Source organism: Lobosporangium transversale (assembly GCF_002105155.1).
Source record: "Lobosporangium transversale strain NRRL 3116 chromosome Unknown BCR41scaffold_96, whole genome shotgun sequence".
Lineage (NCBI taxonomy): Eukaryota > Fungi > Mortierellomycota > Mortierellomycetes > Mortierellales > Mortierellaceae > Lobosporangium > Lobosporangium transversale.
Genome location: NW_019029074.1, coordinates 16,498 through 37,672, shown reverse-complemented (window position 1 = coordinate 37,672; position 21,175 = coordinate 16,498). Strand labels below are relative to the sequence as shown.

The 21,175-nt window shown below is 41.8% G+C and overlaps 7 protein-coding genes across 7 annotated transcripts; 4 read left to right on the top strand and 3 right to left on the bottom strand.

Annotated features, from left to right (window-relative positions):
- The first annotated feature begins 511 nt into the window (after nt 1-511).
- BCR41DRAFT_365699 (hypothetical protein) lies at nt 512-1,963 on the top strand. The gene has a single exon (XM_022026182.1). The coding sequence runs from the start codon at nt 606-608 to the stop codon at nt 1,773-1,775; it is 1,170 nt and encodes a 389-aa protein (XP_021875157.1). The 5' UTR covers nt 512-605; the 3' UTR covers nt 1,776-1,963.
- Nucleotides 1,964-3,127: 1,164 nt separating this feature from the next.
- BCR41DRAFT_343623 (peptidase M24, structural domain-containing protein) lies at nt 3,128-4,873 on the top strand. The gene is made up of 3 exons (XM_022022338.1): nt 3,128-3,181; nt 3,275-3,407; nt 3,561-4,873. Exons 2-3 carry the CDS (start codon nt 3,285-3,287, stop codon nt 4,782-4,784), a joined length of 1,347 nt encoding a protein of 448 aa, XP_021875156.1. The 5' UTR covers nt 3,128-3,181; nt 3,275-3,284; the 3' UTR covers nt 4,785-4,873.
- A 1,570-nt stretch (nt 4,874-6,443) lies between these two features.
- On the bottom strand, nt 6,444-9,335 carry BCR41DRAFT_390954 (hypothetical protein; the record flags this gene model as incomplete). Its single annotated transcript, XM_022028309.1, has 4 exons — nt 8,809-9,335; nt 7,631-8,037; nt 7,066-7,494; nt 6,444-6,981 (listed from the first exon to the last, which is right to left on the bottom strand). Coding segments are annotated over exons 1-4 (1,428 nt in total), but the record flags the coding sequence as incomplete, so codon positions are not given.
- A 1,851-nt stretch (nt 9,336-11,186) lies between these two features.
- On the bottom strand, nt 11,187-11,666 carry BCR41DRAFT_365692 (hypothetical protein). The gene has a single exon (XM_022026181.1). The coding sequence runs from the start codon at nt 11,644-11,646 to the stop codon at nt 11,251-11,253; it is 396 nt and encodes a 131-aa protein (XP_021875154.1). The 5' UTR covers nt 11,647-11,666; the 3' UTR covers nt 11,187-11,250.
- A 2,376-nt stretch (nt 11,667-14,042) lies between these two features.
- On the bottom strand, nt 14,043-16,009 carry BCR41DRAFT_365691 (WD40-repeat-containing domain protein). Its single transcript, XM_022026180.1, has 7 exons — nt 15,665-16,009; nt 15,503-15,550; nt 15,242-15,418; nt 14,913-15,143; nt 14,750-14,815; nt 14,347-14,664; nt 14,043-14,244 (listed from the first exon to the last, which is right to left on the bottom strand). Exons 1-7 carry the CDS (start codon nt 15,964-15,966, stop codon nt 14,229-14,231), a joined length of 1,158 nt encoding a protein of 385 aa, XP_021875153.1. The 5' UTR covers nt 15,967-16,009; the 3' UTR covers nt 14,043-14,228.
- Nucleotides 16,010-16,062: 53 nt separating this feature from the next.
- BCR41DRAFT_390952 (gamma-tubulin complex component protein) lies at nt 16,063-18,708 on the top strand. The gene is made up of 2 exons (XM_022028308.1): nt 16,063-17,931; nt 18,032-18,708. Exons 1-2 carry the CDS (start codon nt 16,105-16,107, stop codon nt 18,674-18,676), a joined length of 2,472 nt encoding a protein of 823 aa, XP_021875152.1. The 5' UTR covers nt 16,063-16,104; the 3' UTR covers nt 18,677-18,708.
- Nucleotides 18,709-19,593: 885 nt separating this feature from the next.
- On the top strand, nt 19,594-21,088 carry BCR41DRAFT_289210 (hypothetical protein; the record flags this gene model as incomplete). Its single annotated transcript, XM_022020324.1, has 3 exons — nt 19,594-20,042; nt 20,132-20,822; nt 20,993-21,088. Coding segments are annotated over 3 exons (1,236 nt in total), but the record flags the coding sequence as incomplete, so codon positions are not given.
- Between the last annotated feature and the right edge of the window lie 87 nt (nt 21,089-21,175).

The following is a 21,175-nucleotide window of genomic DNA, read 5'->3' as shown; positions in this document are numbered from 1 at the left end:
ATAAGTTTGCATCATAGATACATTAGTCTTTAAATTAAGGTTCATCGCATTTTTAAAAAGTCTCAGCAGTCAGCAGTCAGAGCAAGAATGACATGACTGCAATTGTGAAGATATTTATTTCCAATTATGTATGATTGCTGACAAAATCGCAATTGCGTCGGACGAGTGTGAGTGAATGACAAATTGTTCTTTCGATCTCTGAAAGGGACAATAAATCATGATTTTGATATGATCAAATAAATACCCATTCCTCTCTTTCTTTCTTTCTCCATTCTCTCCTCTCCTTAATGCATTCTTTATTGTCCACCTTTTCTTCTTTCTTCGACTTTGCAACTCCACCACGCTCTCTCTTTGTCTGCTCAGCCTTTCATATACATTCGATCGATACCTTCTATTTCTGCTTTCCTTGGCATTGCCTATTCGTCACACAAAAATCAAATTCGACCTTCAGCCCATTGACTCAGTCAAATCACATTCTCACATTTTGCCACCACACATATAAAGCCGAGCCTTTTTTTTTTTTCTTCTTCTTTATCTTCTTTTCTCTTTTTCTTTCTTTAATCACACCTCGGCGTAGTAATCGCCTTCAATAATATCTATGCACTATGTCAATCCAACATTCAACACAAGTCTTTTATGACCCTAAATCGCTTACATCATCATCACCATGTTCCACTAAAATAGTTCAATCGCCAACCCAATTCTCGCCAGAATCATATTCACAATCTTCTCGCTCGTTTCAACTCGGGGGAACCTGCTTTACTGTTGAGGATCACCCTTTGATAGTTGCGCTTCTTCAGAGTTCTAGTGCAGCTTCAAAGACTGTCAGCATGTATCTTCTTTCAGCTATTTGGACTGCTGTACAGTCTCTTGCTTGGATAGCCTTAGTGCAAGGCTTGGTCTGGATCCAAACACTGGGACCTATGATCATGCATTGGGACAGCTTCCTGCTCGGTGCAGTCTTTCTGACCATGACCATCAATCTGGATGTCTTGGACGAACGTCTTTATCCTAATCTAGTCCCAAAAAGACAGCAACCAAAATCACAACCAATACCATCAGCATCAACTGTGCAACAGCAGTTTCATCAAAATCCCGGCTTCGGGTCGCCTTCAAGATCCAGCTCTAACGGCAGCAAAAAAGTCACCTTCGATGAACAGGTGATGGTGCTCGGTACAGCTGCTCAACAAGGCGTCACTCCAATCTCGACTGTTGGGATCAACTGCTTTGACGCCTTTGTACCGCTCTCCGAATCACCTACAGGCCTTTCGACTGTATTCAATTTCTCAAGCCTTGACAGACAGGTAGAGGCGACTGTTCTGTTGAAGCAAATGCAACGAGAAGAGAGAGCACAATATCCACATATGGCTCGATCATACGTAGGGCCACCAACGATCATATTCGAGTCCCCTTCATCTTCGCGCTCTAGCTCTTGTCAGTCCAGCATTCGCAGTGTTTCGAGTGACAGCAGTGATCGGGAATCAAACAGGCCTTCTCGATCAACATCCGCGCGGCTTGCTGCGCTGTTCCATCCACACTCCGCAGACAATAATCAAAGCCACGGTTGCAGCAGCAACAACAATAGCAATAGCAGAAAGCTTGTTCGGCGCATTATCAAACGTCAAATCAATCAGCGGCAGGCTGGTGAGAAGATGTCGATGGCAGATCCAGTTACGACCATCAGCCTAAGCGATAGTGAATATCAACCTGTACAGCATCAACGCAAGACACTTGCACAACGTCTTGGACTCAAGAAGATCAAGAAGTCGCTTTAAGCCAATATTGCACTTTGTATTTTTAAAAAAGAAAATTGTAAATTATTTATTAATTATTCATCTCACGTATTTGTAATGCGCATACGTTGTATATATTGTACCTCCATTTCCATTCAACTATTCATTGATGTACTCTGTAGAAGAAATAAATATTACCGAATATCACTCAAACACTGAGTAGCAAAGCAATGGCTTTTGTTTTATTTATTTATTTATTTATTTATTTATTTATTTATTTATTTATTCTTTTTATTTGAATGTATACATGTTCACTTGAAGATCCTCCGCCTGAGTTTTTTATGTTTCGGGGAGCCGGAAACTTTTTAGGCTGAACATTTTATTCCTCGATTTGAAATATTAAACTAAAACTGCGACTATGGTACATGTATACATTTACACCGTCTTGTGTCTAAACATGGAGGGAGAATTTTTCAACAGGTTTGTCACCCATTCATATACATGTAGAATATGTATATGTTATATTATATATAATAATATATTCCAAGTTGTAGAAGATTTGCCATGTGTATATCAAATAGTTTAAAATATACAAATATTTTTATGTATAAATATATGTAGTACAAATATATAAATAAATATTACAAAACAATCTACCAGGCTCCATGTTTTCATAGCATCTCCGCATTGCGTAGCTGTTCTTTTTAGTTGTCTTAGACACCAGTGTACCGTCCAAGCAAAGAACCCGAACGCTATCACGAAATTGTCTCTGACGACTTTGTGCATTATGTAGAGCTGAGTTGGTATAATAGAACAGAAAACAAAATATTAATTTGGATCACTAGACATCTGTGAGACACTGAATCCAATTTTACTTGCTTTGATGTTGTCTTCGCAAGCTGTACACAAGCTATGCGCATAACCTCTAAAAGTAGACGAACTGGAAGATACTTTGATCGATCTCTGAAAGGATAAGAGTCTTGTAGACACGATCCAACAAAAACCGGGTACCGACTCCCTGCATATCTACATATCATCATTTATTTAGAGTAAATTGGATACAGACACTTCATACTATGGTTCCAAGTTGTCAGATGTATTGAGAGATCCTTTTTCTATAAAGAAAAAAAAAATTAAGAAACATTACCAGGAACAAAACTGATTTGGAGCGAGAGCGAAGGAAAACTGATTCAATTACAATAAAGATCATGGCCCAGTCACCAGATTAAAAGATCTGCCTTTTTAGTGAAATGAACATGATTTTGGCTAGATTTGGATCGGATTTTTTTTTTTTTTTTTTTTTTTGTTGATCGTGGGGTATGCAGGTGGGACGGAAAGTTTTTTTTTGTACTATAAAAATGTAGTCTCCCACGGGTGGGGATGGAATGATTCTTCTTTCTTTTCATTTCCCTCATTTCACCTCACTTTTCTTCGTTCAATTCTAAAAGGTATATACATGTTATAAATAATACTTGGTCAACAAGTGCACATTCGCATTCTATTGTGGATAATAACCTGTTTACTGTATTTACTTGCAGTAGATACCCAAGCATGTCCATCACAAAATACCCTGCCAGACACCATTGGTCAAAGGTTGCCAAAAACCTCGGCCTTACCGAGGGCCTCGTCTATCTCAAGGGTGATGTTCTCAAGGAGAGACATGACACCGATGTGGTGCGTTTAAACAAAAAAAAATAAAATAAAAAAAAAAAAAAATAAATAAACATTCGTCCCGCAAGGACTTCCTTCAGCGATTTTGCTTTTTAGGGGAATTAGTGGAATACTAACTTCTATCTGACCCGTTCGCTTCATTATCTTTATTTATAGGAACTCATTTTCAGACAAGAGTCCAATTTTTATTACCTCACTGGCCTTGCTGAGCATGATGGACATGTCGTCTATGATATCAAGACACAGAAAATGACGCTTTTGCCCTATAAGCTTCCTGATGATCACATTGTATGGATGGGTATGCCCCCTACTATAGCCGAACTTCACGCAAAGTATGATGCAGATAGCATTCGCTGGTCTACAGAGTTGTTAGCAGCCATCAATGAATCTGGTGCATCAACTCTTTATGTCCTTCGCAAAGAAGATGCTCCTGAAGGTGTCAACTTGACAATCAATGATGAAGTCCTTAAAGATGCCATTGTCACGGCTCGCATGTACAAATCATCCTTCGAGATCGAGGCTATGCGCAAAATCAACCACATCTCTTCAAACGCCCATATTGCTCTCATGAAGGCCGCTAAGAATGCCCAATCCGAGGTTGAGCTTGATGCTCTGTTCAGGTACGAGACTGCTCGCTTCGGTGCCCGCGCACAGGCTTATGAACCCATTGTTGGTGTCGGAGCTAATGCTGCCACGCTCCACTACGGACGCAACTCTGCCTCATTCAATGGTAACCATAATCAGTTATGCCTGGTCGACGCTGGTGCTGAGCTAGGCTATTATGCTTCCGATATCACTCGTACCTTCCCCTTGAATGGCAAGTATACTGGCGATGCCAAAACCATTTACGAAATTGTTCTTCAGATGCAAAAGGCTGTCCTTGCTGCCCTCAAGCCAGGAGTTCAGTGGGAGGATATGCACAGACTTGCTAGCAGGATCGCCGTGGAGGGCCTTCAGAAGGCCGGTGTCTTAAAGACTGAATTTTCAGTTGAGGAGATGCTTGAACAACACATTGACGGCGTCTTCTTCCCTCACGGTCTCGGCCATATGATTGGATTGGATGTTCACGACGTTGGAGGTTATCCTAAGGGTGTGGATCGCATCCAGGCCCCTGGCCTTCAGTACCTGCGTATGCGCCGTGCACTCGAGCCCAGCTTTGTCGTCACAGTCGAGCCTGGCGTCTACTTTGTTGAGTTCATTTTGAACACTGCCAAGAACAATGCTTCAATTTCCAAGTATATGAACTGGGATGTTGTTGACCGGTTCGCCAAGGTGGGCGGTGTTCGCATCGAAGATTGCGTTGTCATAACTGAAACCGGCATTGACAATTTGACTACCGTTCCCAAAGAGATTGCCGAGATTGAAGCTATTATGGCTTAAGGGACTCTCTTTTACTTTGACTATAACTTCGCCATGTACAATAATTTGTCAAATAAAAATGAAATCCCAACAAGATATTTCATTGTTCTCATAGTTACTACTATTGTTATCATACACCCCCTCCAGTCATTCCAGTCTCAAAAAAGTGGACTTTATATATTTTTGTCAACGCCTATTGGCCAATGCAATTCAATTCAAAATCACCATTATAAAAAAAGGTTTAAGCGATTCTACATTCTCCCTAAAGACAGACTTCCGAAGCCGAGCAATCGCCCAAAATCCAAAAGCAAACCATGTCTGATAAATCAAATTTGATTCGAGGTTTTAAGGAACAATTGGAGAAAGGCCAATTAAGGATGCAAGGTGCTCTGATGATCTTTTTGAGTATTCAGTAAATAAATATATTGCATATTTTCGTTGGGCATGATTTTTCGTGTGTGGTGCTGATGCATCAAGTCAACCCATAATATGGGCCGATTGACATTGCTCTCACCATTGGATTGGGACACACTACGTGTTTGCCATAAACACTGCACCATCAAAACATACTACCTCGTCCATGTTAGATAAATGTCACGCGTCTCCTAGGTTGGCGGTCTCTTTTTGAAAAGTAAGGCTAATTTCTATGTGATTTATCAGGGCGACTGAATCGATCCTGGGCTCGGAAGTCCACCTTCTTGTATGTGATCATTAGAGATAGCACATGTTCTACATAAAGGATTTAGAATGTCCGTTTTGAATTCCAATAGTCATCAATTGCGCGAGTTTGGTTAAAGCTGCTAAGCGGTTCCCAAGTAGCCTCATGTTTATTATAACCCTTCCATTAAACATGATATTCTATTCCATCACCGTCCCCTCGGTGGTCTAAAATCTTTTTAATTTTGAAAATGCCTTCTGTATGTATCATTGGGGTTGGCCATCTCATGGTCGTCATCGAGATTTTGAGGATTGCTGATATCGAGGCTCAAAAAGTATTCCTGAAGGCGACAAATACTCCGAGCATCATAAATTTTAACAGCATAACCTGGAGAGCTGGGTTTCTGAGATATTCTTACATCTCCACCGTTTGAATAGTCAAAGTCCTCTTGCATCCAAAGCCATGATGCGGCTCTATTGTTATATCTCGCAAAGCAACCATGGGTTTAATATTGAGAAGCAAGCAGCATAGCTTGAGCTATAATGAAAAGTACTTTTTTCAGACACTCGCTTCACCACGATGTGGCTAAATTTGGTAAAAGTAGTCTGCAGCTCTCCAAAACAGCTTTCTATTTTGGAGCGAAAGCTGCCAACCATTTCGTTGTACTTTTTTTCTTGGTCAGCCAATGCTATCCCTATCGGCTTTTTGATTGGCAGCAGAAGTTTGGTTTTTTTAATTGGTCACTATTCTCAACAATCCCAGGCAGAAATTGCAGATAGCCTCCATCCAGAGCAAAATAATCAAGACTATGGATTTTCCTCTCAATAGCCATCTTGCATCTTGGAGAGCATGACTCCGTCGTTAAAATCGCGGTATTCAGCGAGCTGTGATGCAGAAATGATCATACCATTCATATCGCAGCACCGTTACCACCGTTACCACTGTTACCAAAAAAAAAAAAAAAAAAAAAAAAAAAGAGGGATAGCAGAATGCTTCAGACTAGTCGATAACTTGCTTTATTTCGCAGATTTTAGTGCACTCTTCGCCGATGGAGTGGTAAGAGCAGGGTAAAAAGATTTCCTGCGGTGATGGTCAACTTTGCCATCATCCACTGCTTGTACAATAGACGCTGATGTCCTCCTAGCAATCTCTCTGATCTTCAACCAAAACGGTAGATCCTGCGAGAGGTATATCAGATCGTTAACAGAGCAAGGGACTCGTCCCGTTCCGATCTCCGTCATCATATATATGCCCTGGGCTTTCTTCATTACAAATGCTTGCAACAAAAGTCCATTGATGTTGAAGAGAAGCAGTGGCACCTCGAGATCCACAAGGTTGTCAATCATATCATGGGCATTCTTGCCAAAAACTCCTAATCTTACAGTATCGCCGCCATATTTGGATGGGTCTTTTGCAGCAACACTACTTGCCTCACCAAAAAAAGTTTCAATCTTAACCCCTTCATAAGTCAAGGCTCCTACCATGTCGGGCAGCTTTGATCGACCCTGTAGGTGGTTGATTGCCTTGTTGTAACGTGAGGCTATTGAGGCTTTGTCCGCGCTATTTTAAAAATACGCAACGCCGAGTCCTGCTGGTAAGTAGTACTAAAGATTGCCCTAAAATGTAGATAATGTTACTTCTTACCATGAAAATCGAACCAAGTCCACTTCATGTAGGAATGCCACGAGCAGATTTCGGACGAAGGACGCAATGCCATCGGCCTCTAGAAAGTCCAATGCTTGTGATGCAAACAGTCCTTGAATACTTGTCATGATGTATATGAAAATTGCAGTAAGATCAAGGTCTTTAGCCTCATTCCAATCACTATGCAGTCGATCTAAGACATCCATTCGCTTGACCAAGTTCTCATCTCTGTTTTCGGAAACAAGACCGACCCATCCAACCCATTTTGACACAAGTGCCTGCTGCTTTTCTAATAAAGCAGCATTCAGGACGGGAACTACTGTCTTAAGCAGTGTGTCTCTCAGTGATGTCAATCGTTGGCTGCCAAATGCTTTGAGAAGTCGAGGTGAACGAAAGTCCTTCTTTATCAGTAGGGTTGCTGATAGCGCACTAATAATTTCAAAGATGATAAGGTTAGAGAAGCACATTTGAAACAGGCGGAGCAGGCCCGGGCAGGTTAAGCCCAGGTCCCTGAGCCGTCGCCCTGCTTTGACCAACAGGCTCAAAAACATCGACAACGACCTACAGTGCATCTTCAGGGTATGAACGCTTAAATGACTCGAGGCAGCATGTTCGGAAATACTGGGTGAAGAGCGCTCCTATGTCCAAATCTTCCATCTCACAGGAGAATATATGCTCTTGTTTAACACCTAACAATTCGCCCATATATTGATGGGGTCTCATCTCCTGCAGTATATCAACGATATCGCCTTGGGACAAAAGCTCCCAGGATGACTCGCTGCCTTCTGCAAAGTCTTCGCGGAGTCGTTTACTAGGAGGATGAGAAGATGTGTATGTTGAAGAGGGTTTGTTCTTCACAATAAATGGTGAGGCTTTGTTATCCACGTACGTCTTGAACCTTTGATGTTGAAGCTCAATTACAATGTCCTTCTCGGTACTATTGATATCCTCAATCCTCTCATACCATTCAACCTAGCAATAAGAATCAGTAGGCTATTGGAATATGCTATTATTAATCATTTTCACAGAGGTATGGCATACCATTTTCTTATCAGCTTCTTCCTTCCGACGCAAATTTTTCCAATATTCGTTCCTTCTTTCCTTAGATTCCGCCCATTTGATTTCCAACGCAAGTGTTTTCTTGGCATCAAAGCTGCGGACAGAAGTTTTCCAAATAGCACTCGCATGTCCCTTCTTCCGAGAGGGATAGCCTGCCCATTCAAAGAAAGTCACAGGATCTTGATCTTCGTCTGGCACTCACTGTATCCAGGAACGCCAACAAGGTTTTTTCGTTGTTGCTGTTCATTGAACCTTATTGGAAGTGGTGAGAGAGATGTTTTTTTAGAGGAAATTTTTTTTAATGATTACGCAATCCTGCGCAAGCCACAAATAACATGTCTTTTCTTTTTTTTTTCATCATTACTCTTTTCATTCGAACAATTTTAAGGTACGTTTGTAATTCTGTGTTCCCTGAGCTTGGTATGAAATAGCCACGACAGCGCTCATTCCATGACATAATTGGTCGTGTTTATGGGTGGGTGTAGTAAAGACAGTGCAGCCCCGACGAGTCTTAAGCTGCTAGTCTATACCCCTTTGGAGTCTGGGCCATCACTCAACATTCACAATCTATGCGTAGTGCGTGATAGTTGTTTGTCCAGTCAGTCCTCCACATTTCTCTTGGTTGACCACCGAAAGGCATGTAGATGATGATGTTACCCAAGAGGTTAGGCGTATTCGACTTACTTTGGTTATTTTCTTAGCAGAAATGTATTGCGACAGCGCCCATTTCCATGGCATAATTGGTCATGTTTATGAGTGGGTGTAGTAAGGATAGTGCAGCCCCGACGAGTCTTAAGCTGCTAGTCTATACCTCTTTGGAGTCTGGGCCATCACTCAACATTCACAATCTATGCGTAGTGCGTGATAGTTGTTTGTCCAGTCAGTCCTCCACATTTCTCTTGGTTGACCACCGAAAGGCATGTAGATGATGATGTTACCCAAGAGATTAGGCGTATTAATACTTACTTCAATCCATTTCTGGCCAAAAGAAATACTTCAGCGTCTTATTTGCTTCTCTTAATGCTCTTCCCGCCAATCAACAGATATACTAACTATTATACCTCTATCTTAATCTTTTGGGGTTCGGAGACGCTGCAAGAACGCCACCGCTACCACTACTTCTCTATCTTTTTTTTTTTTTCTCGACACAAGACTCGTATTGCTACCCTTCCACAATATTTTTTTCCAACACAAGACGTTTTGGCTATGACTATGGCCAGGGGCGCTCAGGACACTGCACTTTTTTTTAAAAACTAAAATCCACTCCCATATAATGTGAAATAAAATTATTCTTAAAAATTAGTGAGCGAGGACGAGATGGATTTTAATTTTTAACAGACTTGCTTGTGACTGCATGTAGAGTGTGCCATCTCAATAGTTTGGTTGAAAGAATGTTCACTGGGAATGCTGGCTCTTCTTTCACAAGGATTGTAACAAGAACAAACTGTGGTTCTTTATGCCGAAATTACATCCCGTGATAGTAACAAATTTAGTTTTATTATTATTAAATATGAACTTTTTTCTTGTAGGCCCTGACAAAGGCGTTGTTGGACCCAATCATGGTGATTGCCTCGGAAACTGACGCCAGGGTCCAGCTTCCTTTTCCTTTTAAGTTTATGCGTGTTGATTTTGATATCTCTTCTAAAACTGCCTCAATCAGATCTTTCTTCATTAGCTAGTGCTGCCTCTTCTGAGCATTGAATCTTTTACGCACTCTATATTCGTCTTGATTCTTATTCCCGGCCTATATGGAGGGCCGCCTTGCGAGACTATCACCAACAAACTACTCGTTCCACTGCTGGTTAAGAGGCGCTGATTGTGGTAGCATATCGTGTGTTGGAATGGTTGATTCAATTTGAGGGTAGGACATGGCAATCTGATTCGTTATTTACTCCAAACCGCCTGTAACTGCATGCTGCTTTTCAACCTCCGTGTGATTCCTACCTAATGAGATATCAGATTGAGTTTGCCTTCTTTGGGCTGCTTCTTCTTCTTCCTCTCCTTCTCCCACTTTACTTCATTGGAGAATGAATCCTGCTCTTGTAAAAATGCAGAAGCGCTAGCCATGCTCTCTTGCCCATGTCCTTGTTCATAGCTATCTACATATCTATCTGTATGCTCTTGCACCCAGGTAAGCGAGCTCGTCCGTCTTGGTTCGCGCTTCTGCTGCAAGGCTATCCATCAAAGGAGATCTTGCCTCATTCGTTGTCTGGCGCAGCTTTTTACTGAGCCCTATAAACTCTGGCGAACAAAAGACATTCATCTGGCAGATATGGTGCATTTGTAAAAACAATCAGCGTCGTCAGTGGTTTTCATCAGTACAGCCATATCCTGGAGAATAATTTTTCTTAAATGAGCAAGAATGATGTTGGTGTATATTTTTGGATAGTTCCCCTTGCCCTTTGAGGACGGCAAACGGAAAGAGAAGCAAGCTTCATCTTCATATCAGTACTCGGAATGATTGAGGCAATGTTGCTCGAGATGTGATTTTAAAATAAATATCTACTCTACTGTTACTCTCATACTGCGTTTATTAAAAAGATATCTAACCGCCAAAATTGCGTGGCCGAAACTTTGTACCATGAAATCTGGCCTTGATTTGAGCATCAATCCGCTCTGTTTCGTCTCTCTGCTCTCGTTCCCGCTTCCGAACCTCCACAACATATCTTTGATCGACCTCAAGGACATCGCTACCAAGATGAGCGTCAGCTAACAACTTAAGTTATTCCTTGATCTCTTTGTGCTTTCAGCCGCAGCCATAAGCTTGTCGTGCACTTCTGGACCGGTCTTCCTTTCGTCCTTGGTGTCCTCAGAGTCCGCGCTAGATGAAGAGTACGTCCTAGAGCTTACGTGGATAATAACAGGAGCTTCCTCGCCACCTTCATATGATTCCGTGTCATTGACCGCCACCTGAAGGAACCTGCTGTGTTCATCAAATACAAGATCTTCATCAGTGGAACCTAAATAATCAGCTTCAATTTCGTAGAGCCCCAAATAGCAATCTTCCTGTTGTATGAAATGTACCTGAAAATACTCGTTGCTAGCTTCTTGCTCTTCAATTAACCAGCAAAGAATTAGAGACCCATCAAGCAAACGATGTAATGGCGCCACCTCTTCCTCACGCATCTACTCGACTACGGTTTGGGACATATGCTGGGTACTTGTCGGGTTTGACACGATTGAGAACTGAGGCATATCAGATGGCAAGGACTGAGACAGGTCGGATGGTAAGGACTGAAGCTCTGAATCCATAATGGCGTTTTCCTCCTGGCTCAGCTGGTAGAGCGATAGAACATTGTTTCGGAAATATGCTAGCGCCCCAACAATATCAGAATCGTCAGTCTTGCTTGCCAGCAGCAATTCCTTTTGCCTGTCTTCGAATATCGGAACATGGTGGAAACAATGTCGGATAGTCTCTTGCTTGAGCTCATACCAAGCTCTCATAATAAACCACCACCCTTGGGTATTATTGATCTTGTAAAGCTTATCTTCGTTATCTTCGAGAGTGTATAGCGACTTCATAATCCTCCGCCCCAATGTTTCACGAAGGATGAGGGCTCGATATTTCCGCTTGAAAACAGCGATCACACCAGCGTCAAGCAGCTGCGTGACGGAGGTGGAATTGAGGGGAAGCGCCAACAACTAGATATTTGGGTACAACTGAGGATATTTCGACACAAGAGTAGCACTATCCATCAGTAACAGGATGGGATGAGAAGGATCAGCCTTCGTAATTGAATCTTGAAAACATTTGAGCCAGTAAAGGAAAAGCACCTCTGTCATATAGTCAGCTCGTTTGTGAAGATCTATTTTTCTCCGGCTATCCGGAAGCCCTCTTAGCATTTGGTTGAGGGTATCTCCCAATGTTCCGATTAGTGTACTTGGCGACAAAGGCTGTATATCAACATCTTGCATTAGATCTTCGTCAGCTTTAAAGCCACTCGGCAAATTCTGTAGTAATAAAATAAAACAAAGCACATGATAAGTGTGATAAAGAAGCAATAGATATTATCAAAATATGTTACTTCCTTACCCATAATGAAAGCCTTACGCTTATCAGTACCCAGGGCATTGGAGCAGAGTAATATGGACACTCTTGAGCTTGCAGGCTTTGTGCCTGCTCTCAGCTCCAGAGTCAGGTCAAAAGCCCATGCCATTGTGGCCTATAGAAAGAGATCTGCCTCATCCACATTGTAAATATCAGCTAGTGAATACTGGAAAGTAATCTTTTTAATATTTTCAATCTGAAGTGCAAGTTTGGTAAGGTCGACAGAGTCTGCTTCTCCCATCAATTAATGATACGAGAAACCTCAGGCCTTGGTAAAAGATGCGATCCAAGAGTTTGAAAATTTTGACCTTGGGAACTTCAACCCACCCTTATGCAATGAAAGTATCGTGTAAATTCCATTTGCCATAAACCGCAGCAAAGAGTAGTCCATAGGTAAACGCATACGCCTCGCGGCAAGCACCAGCTCCTTTAGAAGCAGCTCTACTGGATAGAACTCACGGATTGACCCTCTGACATTATACCTGGAATCTAGCAAACCTTCGGGCAATGACTTCAGAATAGTTCTTTTATTAAGAAGATTCGAAATATATCGGAAGGATAGGTTGTTATCCTTCTCGAACTGAGCTGTGTTGGGTTTGATTGGTACCATTGCACACTTCTCACTGTAGTCATCATGTTTTGTCAAATTTCCAGTTGCTGCCTCAAGATCAGTCTGCCACATTTATTGTTTTGTGCTCTACTTGGTGCAGGCAGAATAGGCCTTGGTGTCCTTGTGTCCTTGGTCCTTCCGGGATGGCACTTGCATGAGGAGATGAGCGGGGTCCATTGCTTCTACCTACACGTTTAATACCATTTCTACTTTTACTTCTACTCTGCCTGATACTAAGGTTAACGCTGTCATCGTCACAGTTACTATGTTGTCATTATAAATGTAGAAAGGTTGAACGACTCGGAAACGCCTGGACATAATTGGTGGAGTAGGTGTACCAAATGGTGGCATAGAGACGGCAGAGCTGACGTTCCCACCTCTGTCGACGTTGGAGCCACCTCTATTAGCACTGGCATAGTCTGAACGTGCTGATTGAGGTGTTTCCGATGTAATCAGCCGAGTGGATATACCATGAGCTGGTATGCGCGCGATAATACTGCCTGGCCTGTTACTGGTTCTAATACTGGCACTGCTACTGTTGTTGTTGTTGTTGTTGCTGTTGCTGGTCACTTTAAGAGCTCTATTTCGGACTGTAGCAAAGATGGATAAGTACCGATTCCTCGGCTTCATGGATCAGGTAACCCTCAAAGTTGGCAAAAAGCGCATAACTTACTTGACTACAAGAAATATTGGTAACAAGCAGTTGTAGACCCATACATGTCATGGGATATTTGTATTCAGCACTTATAAATTAAAATTTTAAGCCTCTGTCCTTTTTTTCCCACTAACCTAATATAAACGCCTTTTGCAAGGTACCAACCTGGAAAACTAGAAAAACTAGGAAGTTAAAAGAAATTGGCAAGCTCAAGCGGATACTTCATAGTAAACCTAGATTATGCCGAATTATAAACGAACGCACCCAAGCCATGCAATAGGAACTAACACTTCATTTGGCATGGTGGCTTCCTTTTTTGGGGGAAGATGTCAAACGAGATCTCCCTCCACCAATGGTCAGACAATTGTGGCTGTCTGTAAATGCTTTAGGGATTATAACAAAAAAAAAAAAAATAGTTGTTGTCTTTAGGGAGAATGTAGTGAGCCAATAGAATCGCTTAACCTTCTTTTATAATAGTGGAAATGAGTTGGTCAATAGACGTTGATACAAATATATAAAATCCACTTTTTTGACCTGATCTGCAAAAAAATGAGACTGGAGTGTAATATTTTTCTGTAGTAACGATGATATTGATAATCGACTCGTCAATTCTGTGGATGAATATTTTCTTGGAGTCTAAGGCCAATGGTCTTAATTTAACCATTAGTCAACTAAAGAGCTCCATTAGTTCACCATTGTTAGTGTAGGACTTTTTATTGCTTTCATATTTCCATGTCAAAATCCATTTCAATTGTAGACTAACGTGTGAGGTTAGGTAATTGGTGACATTTTTATGCTTTCGGTCGCCTACGGTAAATGAATTAAATAGCCAATAGAACTAATTAATATATCAGGAACTCTATGGTCCCAATAGATCACTTCTTTAAAGGTTGAAAAGCATTTACATACCAAAGATGAATCAAATGATCGTAAAAAGAACAGCTCACAACCAACGGCTGTTTATACAATGATGTTTCTAGAGGTGCGTAGGACCAATCCACACCATAAGCGAGACTTTTGTGCTCCGTAAAGCTCGACTCGATCGATGCGGATAGCCAATCCTCAGTGTAGTGCAGTACATGGAAACCATTGTGCATACACGCTGCTAGAAGAGTATCCTTACGTGTAGGATGCCATTTCAACCGCCAAACACCGCCGCCAGCCTCTGTTCTCGACAATGGATCCCTCATGTTTCGAGTATCCCAGATCAGCACGTTTTCGTCATAGCTATTCACAAGGCGAAAAGTCATCAGCGCTTATCTCAGCACATATAAAGGTGTTATACTATTTATTTTGAAAAAGTCTTCCCTACCTTCCGGTTGCAAGTGTATGTTGATCATGTGGATTGGATTGGATACTACAAACACCCATGGTATGTCTACATATTTAAGCATAGTGATGTTTATAAATAAGCAGGGTCAACAAAAGAGTACGAGTCCCAACTATTATTATTGTTGCTATTAAAAAAAACTTACGCTTTACTTGTAAACGTGGCATAGCTGCAATTCATACGCATGTCCCATCCTTTGAGTCTACAGTCATCAGCCCCAGTATAGAGGATATTGGTATCATGATAATTCCATCCAACAATCCATGCCTCAAGGTCATGAGCGTGCCATGTCTGATTTTCTTGTAGGATAGATGAATCAAGATCTAGAATGGTAATGTCGCCATTGCTCAAAGACACTGCAATCCGTGTGTTTCCGCTGACATTAGATTCATAGTATGAAAAAGAAAGAGAAAAAAAATCAATCACTGAGGAATACCGAATGGATAAATATGTTACATGTTTTACTTATTTTACCTTGCTTGTACACGATTTGACCAATCGAGTGATAGCGCCAACTTCTTTTCGGTATTTGTTTCATACTTTATAACGAGCTCCGGGTCATTGCCATCGTTTTTGAATTGATAGAGAGAAAGATCACCCGAAGCATCTGCTACGCCAAGCGTTGGGTGCCCATTGATCAGTTGATGCGACCTAGCGAGAATGAGATGTTAGGCGTTATTTCATGGGATATAAAACAAAGACATGTCTTCCTGTCAAGCTGATATCGCATCCTACCATTTCATGTCAAGGATAGCTGCTGTTTGAATACATGAAGTGTTTCTCCTATCGACATCTCAAGTTTCATTTAGTTGTGCAGAGCGGAGAAAGGCTCGTGAAAGATTTCAGAGCCTAAAGTCTTATGGGATCGATTCGTGTAAGCAAATTAAAACCACTCACAGCTTTCGCGATTCGTCACTATGGCCCTCCACATTATACATCAAGAGCCTCCCTAAGCGAAGCATTGGTTTATCAAATTTAACTTCTTCGTCTTCATCTTCATCATTCTTATGGTCCTTGTGGTCTTTGGCCTGTCGATGCTCCTGTGAGGATTGTTGATATTCCTCAGACTCGTCCTTCGCAAGCTGATAGGTCCCGCAGCCTAGCAAGCTGGAGTGGCTTGAGAATGGACAAAACTCAATACTATCTGCACTGTAGACTGTATCGTCTGAACCGAGTGAAGGTGGATAGTATGGCTCCATTCAGGTCAAACTGATTCTTGGAGATTATGAATGAGAGAACAAAAGGACAAAAAAAAAAAGCCACAATAAGTAGACGAGTCAAGTCAGCATAAGATTCATTCATTTACTGCTCACAATGAGCATAGAGATGTAAAGGTCATGCTACACGAGTTACTTGTCGCCTTATCTGGTTACCCTGGTGACATCTTTCGGCCTTTCCCACCTGAGCCAGAGATTGCAACAACATTTGCTATCACTGATTTTGCGCTACTACACCCCGCTGAAAGAGAAGGTCTCGACCGACTGGCGCAACTTGGCTTCTATTTCAGACGCTTTTTGGACTTTATTGCTTCCTGTAGATCGCCCACAGCAACATCCGCCTCATTACGCGCTCAGTTGTTGATGCAAGGCCATGCGCAACAACAGGGGTTATATCTAAAGGCATTGGCCAGTACTCTTGAGCATCGTCTCGACAGTTATCGACAAACTATCATCCAGACAGAGACGGCAATTCTTTCTGGAGAAGACAATCTAGGTGGCATTGTTCCGCTTTCCACCATTATATCTCGCTTTGCTCCCTTTGAGCTCGTATTCCCTGCGATTACCAGTCTCATATCAGAGATCGAAGATGCGTACTCTTCAGGCTCACCATTTATTGGGGGTCGACTAATTAATCACCTGCAAAATAAGGCTGCATCTGGCGTGCCCCTACTTAAAGATTGGATGGATGACTTGCTTCAGGGTTGCTGCGGGGTCATGATGAGACAGATAGTGTCATGGACGGTGTATGGACAAATTCAAGACCCTTTCGACGAATTTTTCATCGTCCAGCTTCAGTCTTCAACAGTGCCCTCAGAAGCGAAATACAACAGCGAGCTGGGGCGTCGATCACATAGGTCGTTCGAATCCCTAAATACACGTTCTTCTGAGTTGCACGCGGCAAATTCAGCTCCATACTCGACAACAATCAAATGGAATAAGGAATACGTTTTAGACGAGTCCATGCTTCCAATCATGATCCCTACCACTTTAGCACACGAAATGCTTTTTATCGGCAAGGCCATTGTTACAGCACGTGAAGCCAAACCAAAGCCAATCCCAATTCCTCCCTCGATGACATCGCACCATCGAGATCTGATTCTCCCTCTGGTTTATCGAACGGCAGAATCAAAAACATTCAACGTGAATCACCTCTCACACGCCATTCATCGGATTCGGAAAGATATTGCGAACCATTTATGGGTTGTGGTCCAAGTAGGAGAGAAAATCATCAAAACTTTTGAATCCTTCAAACGATATTTCTTGTTGTGCAATGGGGATTTCGGACTTGGACTCATCAGTGCTCTAGAGGACTTTAATAAGAATCGACTCTCGACACTTGAACAACAACATAAAGCCTCCTTTATCCAGACCACTTCTACAGGCTCAATACGCGACCATGATCTAGGAGGTTTACTTGTGAAGGCTGCTCAAGGTACTTCTGCACAGGAAGATCCAGAATTATTGAAATTTGAGCTTCGGATACTCAAGAAACCTACGACAGATCAAGGTGGAAATGTAGGGGATGATGATGGGACTATAGATAAAGAGACTCAAATGAAAACAGGAGGAAATTATGATGATCAGCTCCTTGGAATTCCAGTACGCCTCTGTTATTCATTAGCGTGGCCACTTGATTTCTTCCTTACGATCGATGATTTGAATCTATACAGTGATTTATTTGCTTTTTTAATGGCAGTCCGTAAGACCCAAGTCAAGCTACAACAGGCATGGATGGAAATCAAGTCTATGGAACAGCAAAGAAACACCAGAAGACGCGGCAAAGGCATCAGAGAGTACAGTCGTCAACTCAAAGAGATAATGCACGCAGAAAACGGTGATGATGATGCTCAAAGATATCATAAAGAATCAGATATGTTAAGACATATTGCTGCAATGCGCTCAGATATGAATTTCGTTGTCGATTGCTTGTGGACCTATCTCCAGGTACGGGACAGTGATTGTTCTCTTTTGGGGGGACCCGACGGGTTACTGCATATGTGTATATCTACGTTCCATTAACTTGTATTTGTCCCTCCATATGTAGATGGATGTTATTGCGCCTACTTATGATGGTCTTTTAAAAAGAATTATTGCACTTCAGACGGGTCAGAGCGAATCCTTCTTATCATCGTCGTCAACATCACTCTACAATGCTCCGTCCTTTGGTGAATCGCAGAGTTTCGACTCAATCTATAACTATCATGCAGAAGCTTTGTATGAGATCCGTCGGGCATCTCTCTTGACTTCAGAAAACTTATCTTTATCTATAAAGAATATATTGTGTGGGGCACAGATCTTTTGTGAGGTTGTCAGACGCCGTGCTGCTGGTCAGGATGGCTTCCAGTTTGGGCGAGGGAAGAAAGAACGTGATGAAGACGTGCGAAAGGACTGGGAAGAACTATGCCGCTTGAACCAAGTCTTTAGGGCTAACATCACTAAATTGTTTTCTGATCTGTCAGCAGTGTCGCGATCAGGATCCTTGGGGGACGGCCCTATATTGAAAAGAAGTGTCCCTGGGCTGGGTTCAAGCTTGTTGGGTAACGGAGCAAAATCATTCGATGTGATTCGACAGTTAGATCAGCTGCTATTGAGGCTAGAGTACTCGAAGCGCATGTGGTTCAGTAATGATAATAAGGCTGCTCGAGACCACAGCAACCAAGGGAACAGAGATCAAGATCGTGAGGGTTAATATAATAAAGTTAAGGGGTGTAAGACAAAGCGAACAATGGTATCAAAGCCACAACTACATCTTTTTTTTACTTGTAAGCTTTACACAAAGAAGCTTTTTTTTTTGCTGTCCAGTATCATTTACATTTTGAAGATTTTGAAGCGAATGTAATTATATTTTTTTAAATTTCTTTCTTCCCTCCCAGTCTTTCCACCCTTTTTCTTTTTAATTTCGAATTGCTTCTCGACTACACCTACTCCAAATGGCTATCACCACACAGGAGAGCGTAGCATCAAACTCTGCGACAGATTCAGAGTTGACGACAGTTGCCAGTCAATCAGGCACACAGCAGACCAATAACAATAAAAAACAGACTAAAACACGTAGAAAGAAGAAAAAGGCTCATAATGCTGCTAACGCTCAAGGAAAAGAAAAGGAAAAGGAGAACGGAAGTGAAGCAAAAGAAGACAATAATGAGGAGGTAGGCTTTTCTTTAAGTCATTAATTAGCAAGTTGCCAGTTATGCAGAAGCAGGGAATATTGGTTTGCATATTCACGATATATGATTCCAGAGAAGAAACATCGAATAGCGCTAATATTTTTTTTAATACCTTTTTAAATTGTATCTTTACAGAAATTGAACGTTGAAGTAGAATGGATTCCCGAGAAGCCTGTGGAACTGGAGGGGTTTGAGGCATTTCAGGAAGTGTTCAAGCACTTTCAAATGGCAGATCAAGAGACAGACGTGAGTTTACAGCCTGCAAAAAAATTTGAAGACTTTTTTTTTATTTTTATTCCCTAATGTCTAGCTATTAATAAGATTTATCTCCTGGTTGTTCATATTGATGGGACAATAGCAAGAAAAGGCAGATGGTAGCGCCCAGGGACAGGATGCAAAGGAGGCAGATAAGAAAAGTGATGATTCTGGATCTGATTCAGAGAAGGAGGCAGAAAAGCAAGCGGCTAGTAAAAAAAAGCTCAAGCGGTTGAATCGAATGAGTGTTGCGGTATTGAAACAGTTGGCAAAACATCCTGAGGTTGTAGAGTGGATTGATGTGACATCGTCAGATCCAAACCTCTTGGTTCAATTAAAAGGGTACCGCAATACAGTTCCGGTTCCAGCTCACTGGAGTCAAAAACGCAAGTACTTACAAGGGAAGCGTGGTATTGAGAAGCAGCCGTTTGAGTTGCCAGAGTTCATTAAAGACACAGGGATCATGGAGCTCAGGAATGCAGTTAAAGAGAAGGAAGACGCTTCTAAACTGAAGACTAAGACAAGAGAAAGAGTCCAGCCAAAGATGGGCAAGATTGATATTGATTATCAAAAATTACATGATGCCTTTTTCCGATACCAGACTCGACCCCGTCTCACGATGCATGGAGAACTGTATGCTGTCTTTTTTTTTTTTTTTTTTTTTTTTTTAAAAAAAAAAGCCGATCATTCTAATGTGTATGATCTCCATTCTGATCCTATAGATATCATGAAGGGAAAGAGTTTGAAACAAAAGCTAAGGAAGTCAAGCCAGGCAATCTTTCCGAAGAACTCATAGCAGCTCTCTCTATTCCACCTCTTGCACCGCCTCCATGGTTAATTAATATGCAACGGTATGGCCCACCACCAGGATATAAAAATTTGAAGATCCCAGGTTTGAATGCGCCCATTCCAGAAGGAGCACAATGGGGATATCATCCAGGTGGATGGGGTAAACCACCTGTAGACGAATTCAACCGTCCTTTGTATGGAGATGTCTTTGGATCATCACAGACTCAAATTAATTCTGAATACATGGAACCAGTTGAGAAATCACTTTGGGGAGAGTTGGATCCAGATGAAGAAGAGGAGGAGGAGGAGGAGGAAGAGGAAGAAGAAGAGGAGGAGGCTGAGCGAGAAACTGGGCAGCACGAGAAGGACGAGGATACGGATGAATTTCAGGAAGGCCTGGTCACACCTAGTGGCATGCAAAGTGTTGCTAGTGGACTGGAGACCCCTGATTTTATTGAGCTTCGAAAGGATACGAGGAGGACACAGGATGAAGATGATGGTGCACCGAAGTCACTCTACACTGTTATTCCTCAGAAGCAGACAAATATTACAGGATTCATGGGATCACAGCACATTTACGATTTGTCGTCGACTACTGCGTCGTCATCTTCTTCATCTAAGAAGGTAAACATTTTATTTTCCCCTTTTTTTTTTTTTTTTTTTTATTTTTTATTTTTTTTTATTTTTTTTTTTATTTTTTTTTTTCCTGTTGGTCTGCCGTTTAGTTGGTGGAGAACAATTTGAATGTATAGCTAATTAATTTATCTCCATTTATGTATTTTGACTTGAAATAGCGCAAGACATTTGGCGTTGAAGCAGCATTGGATCCTTCAGAACTGGTGGAGATGGACCAGGAAACACTTCAGGAGAAGTATGAACATGGACTACAAGCATCACGACCCGAGAGTCATCGTGAAGAGACTGGAGACTTGCTGGAGCAACATTTGGCATCGACGGCCGCCAAGAGGAGAAAGCAG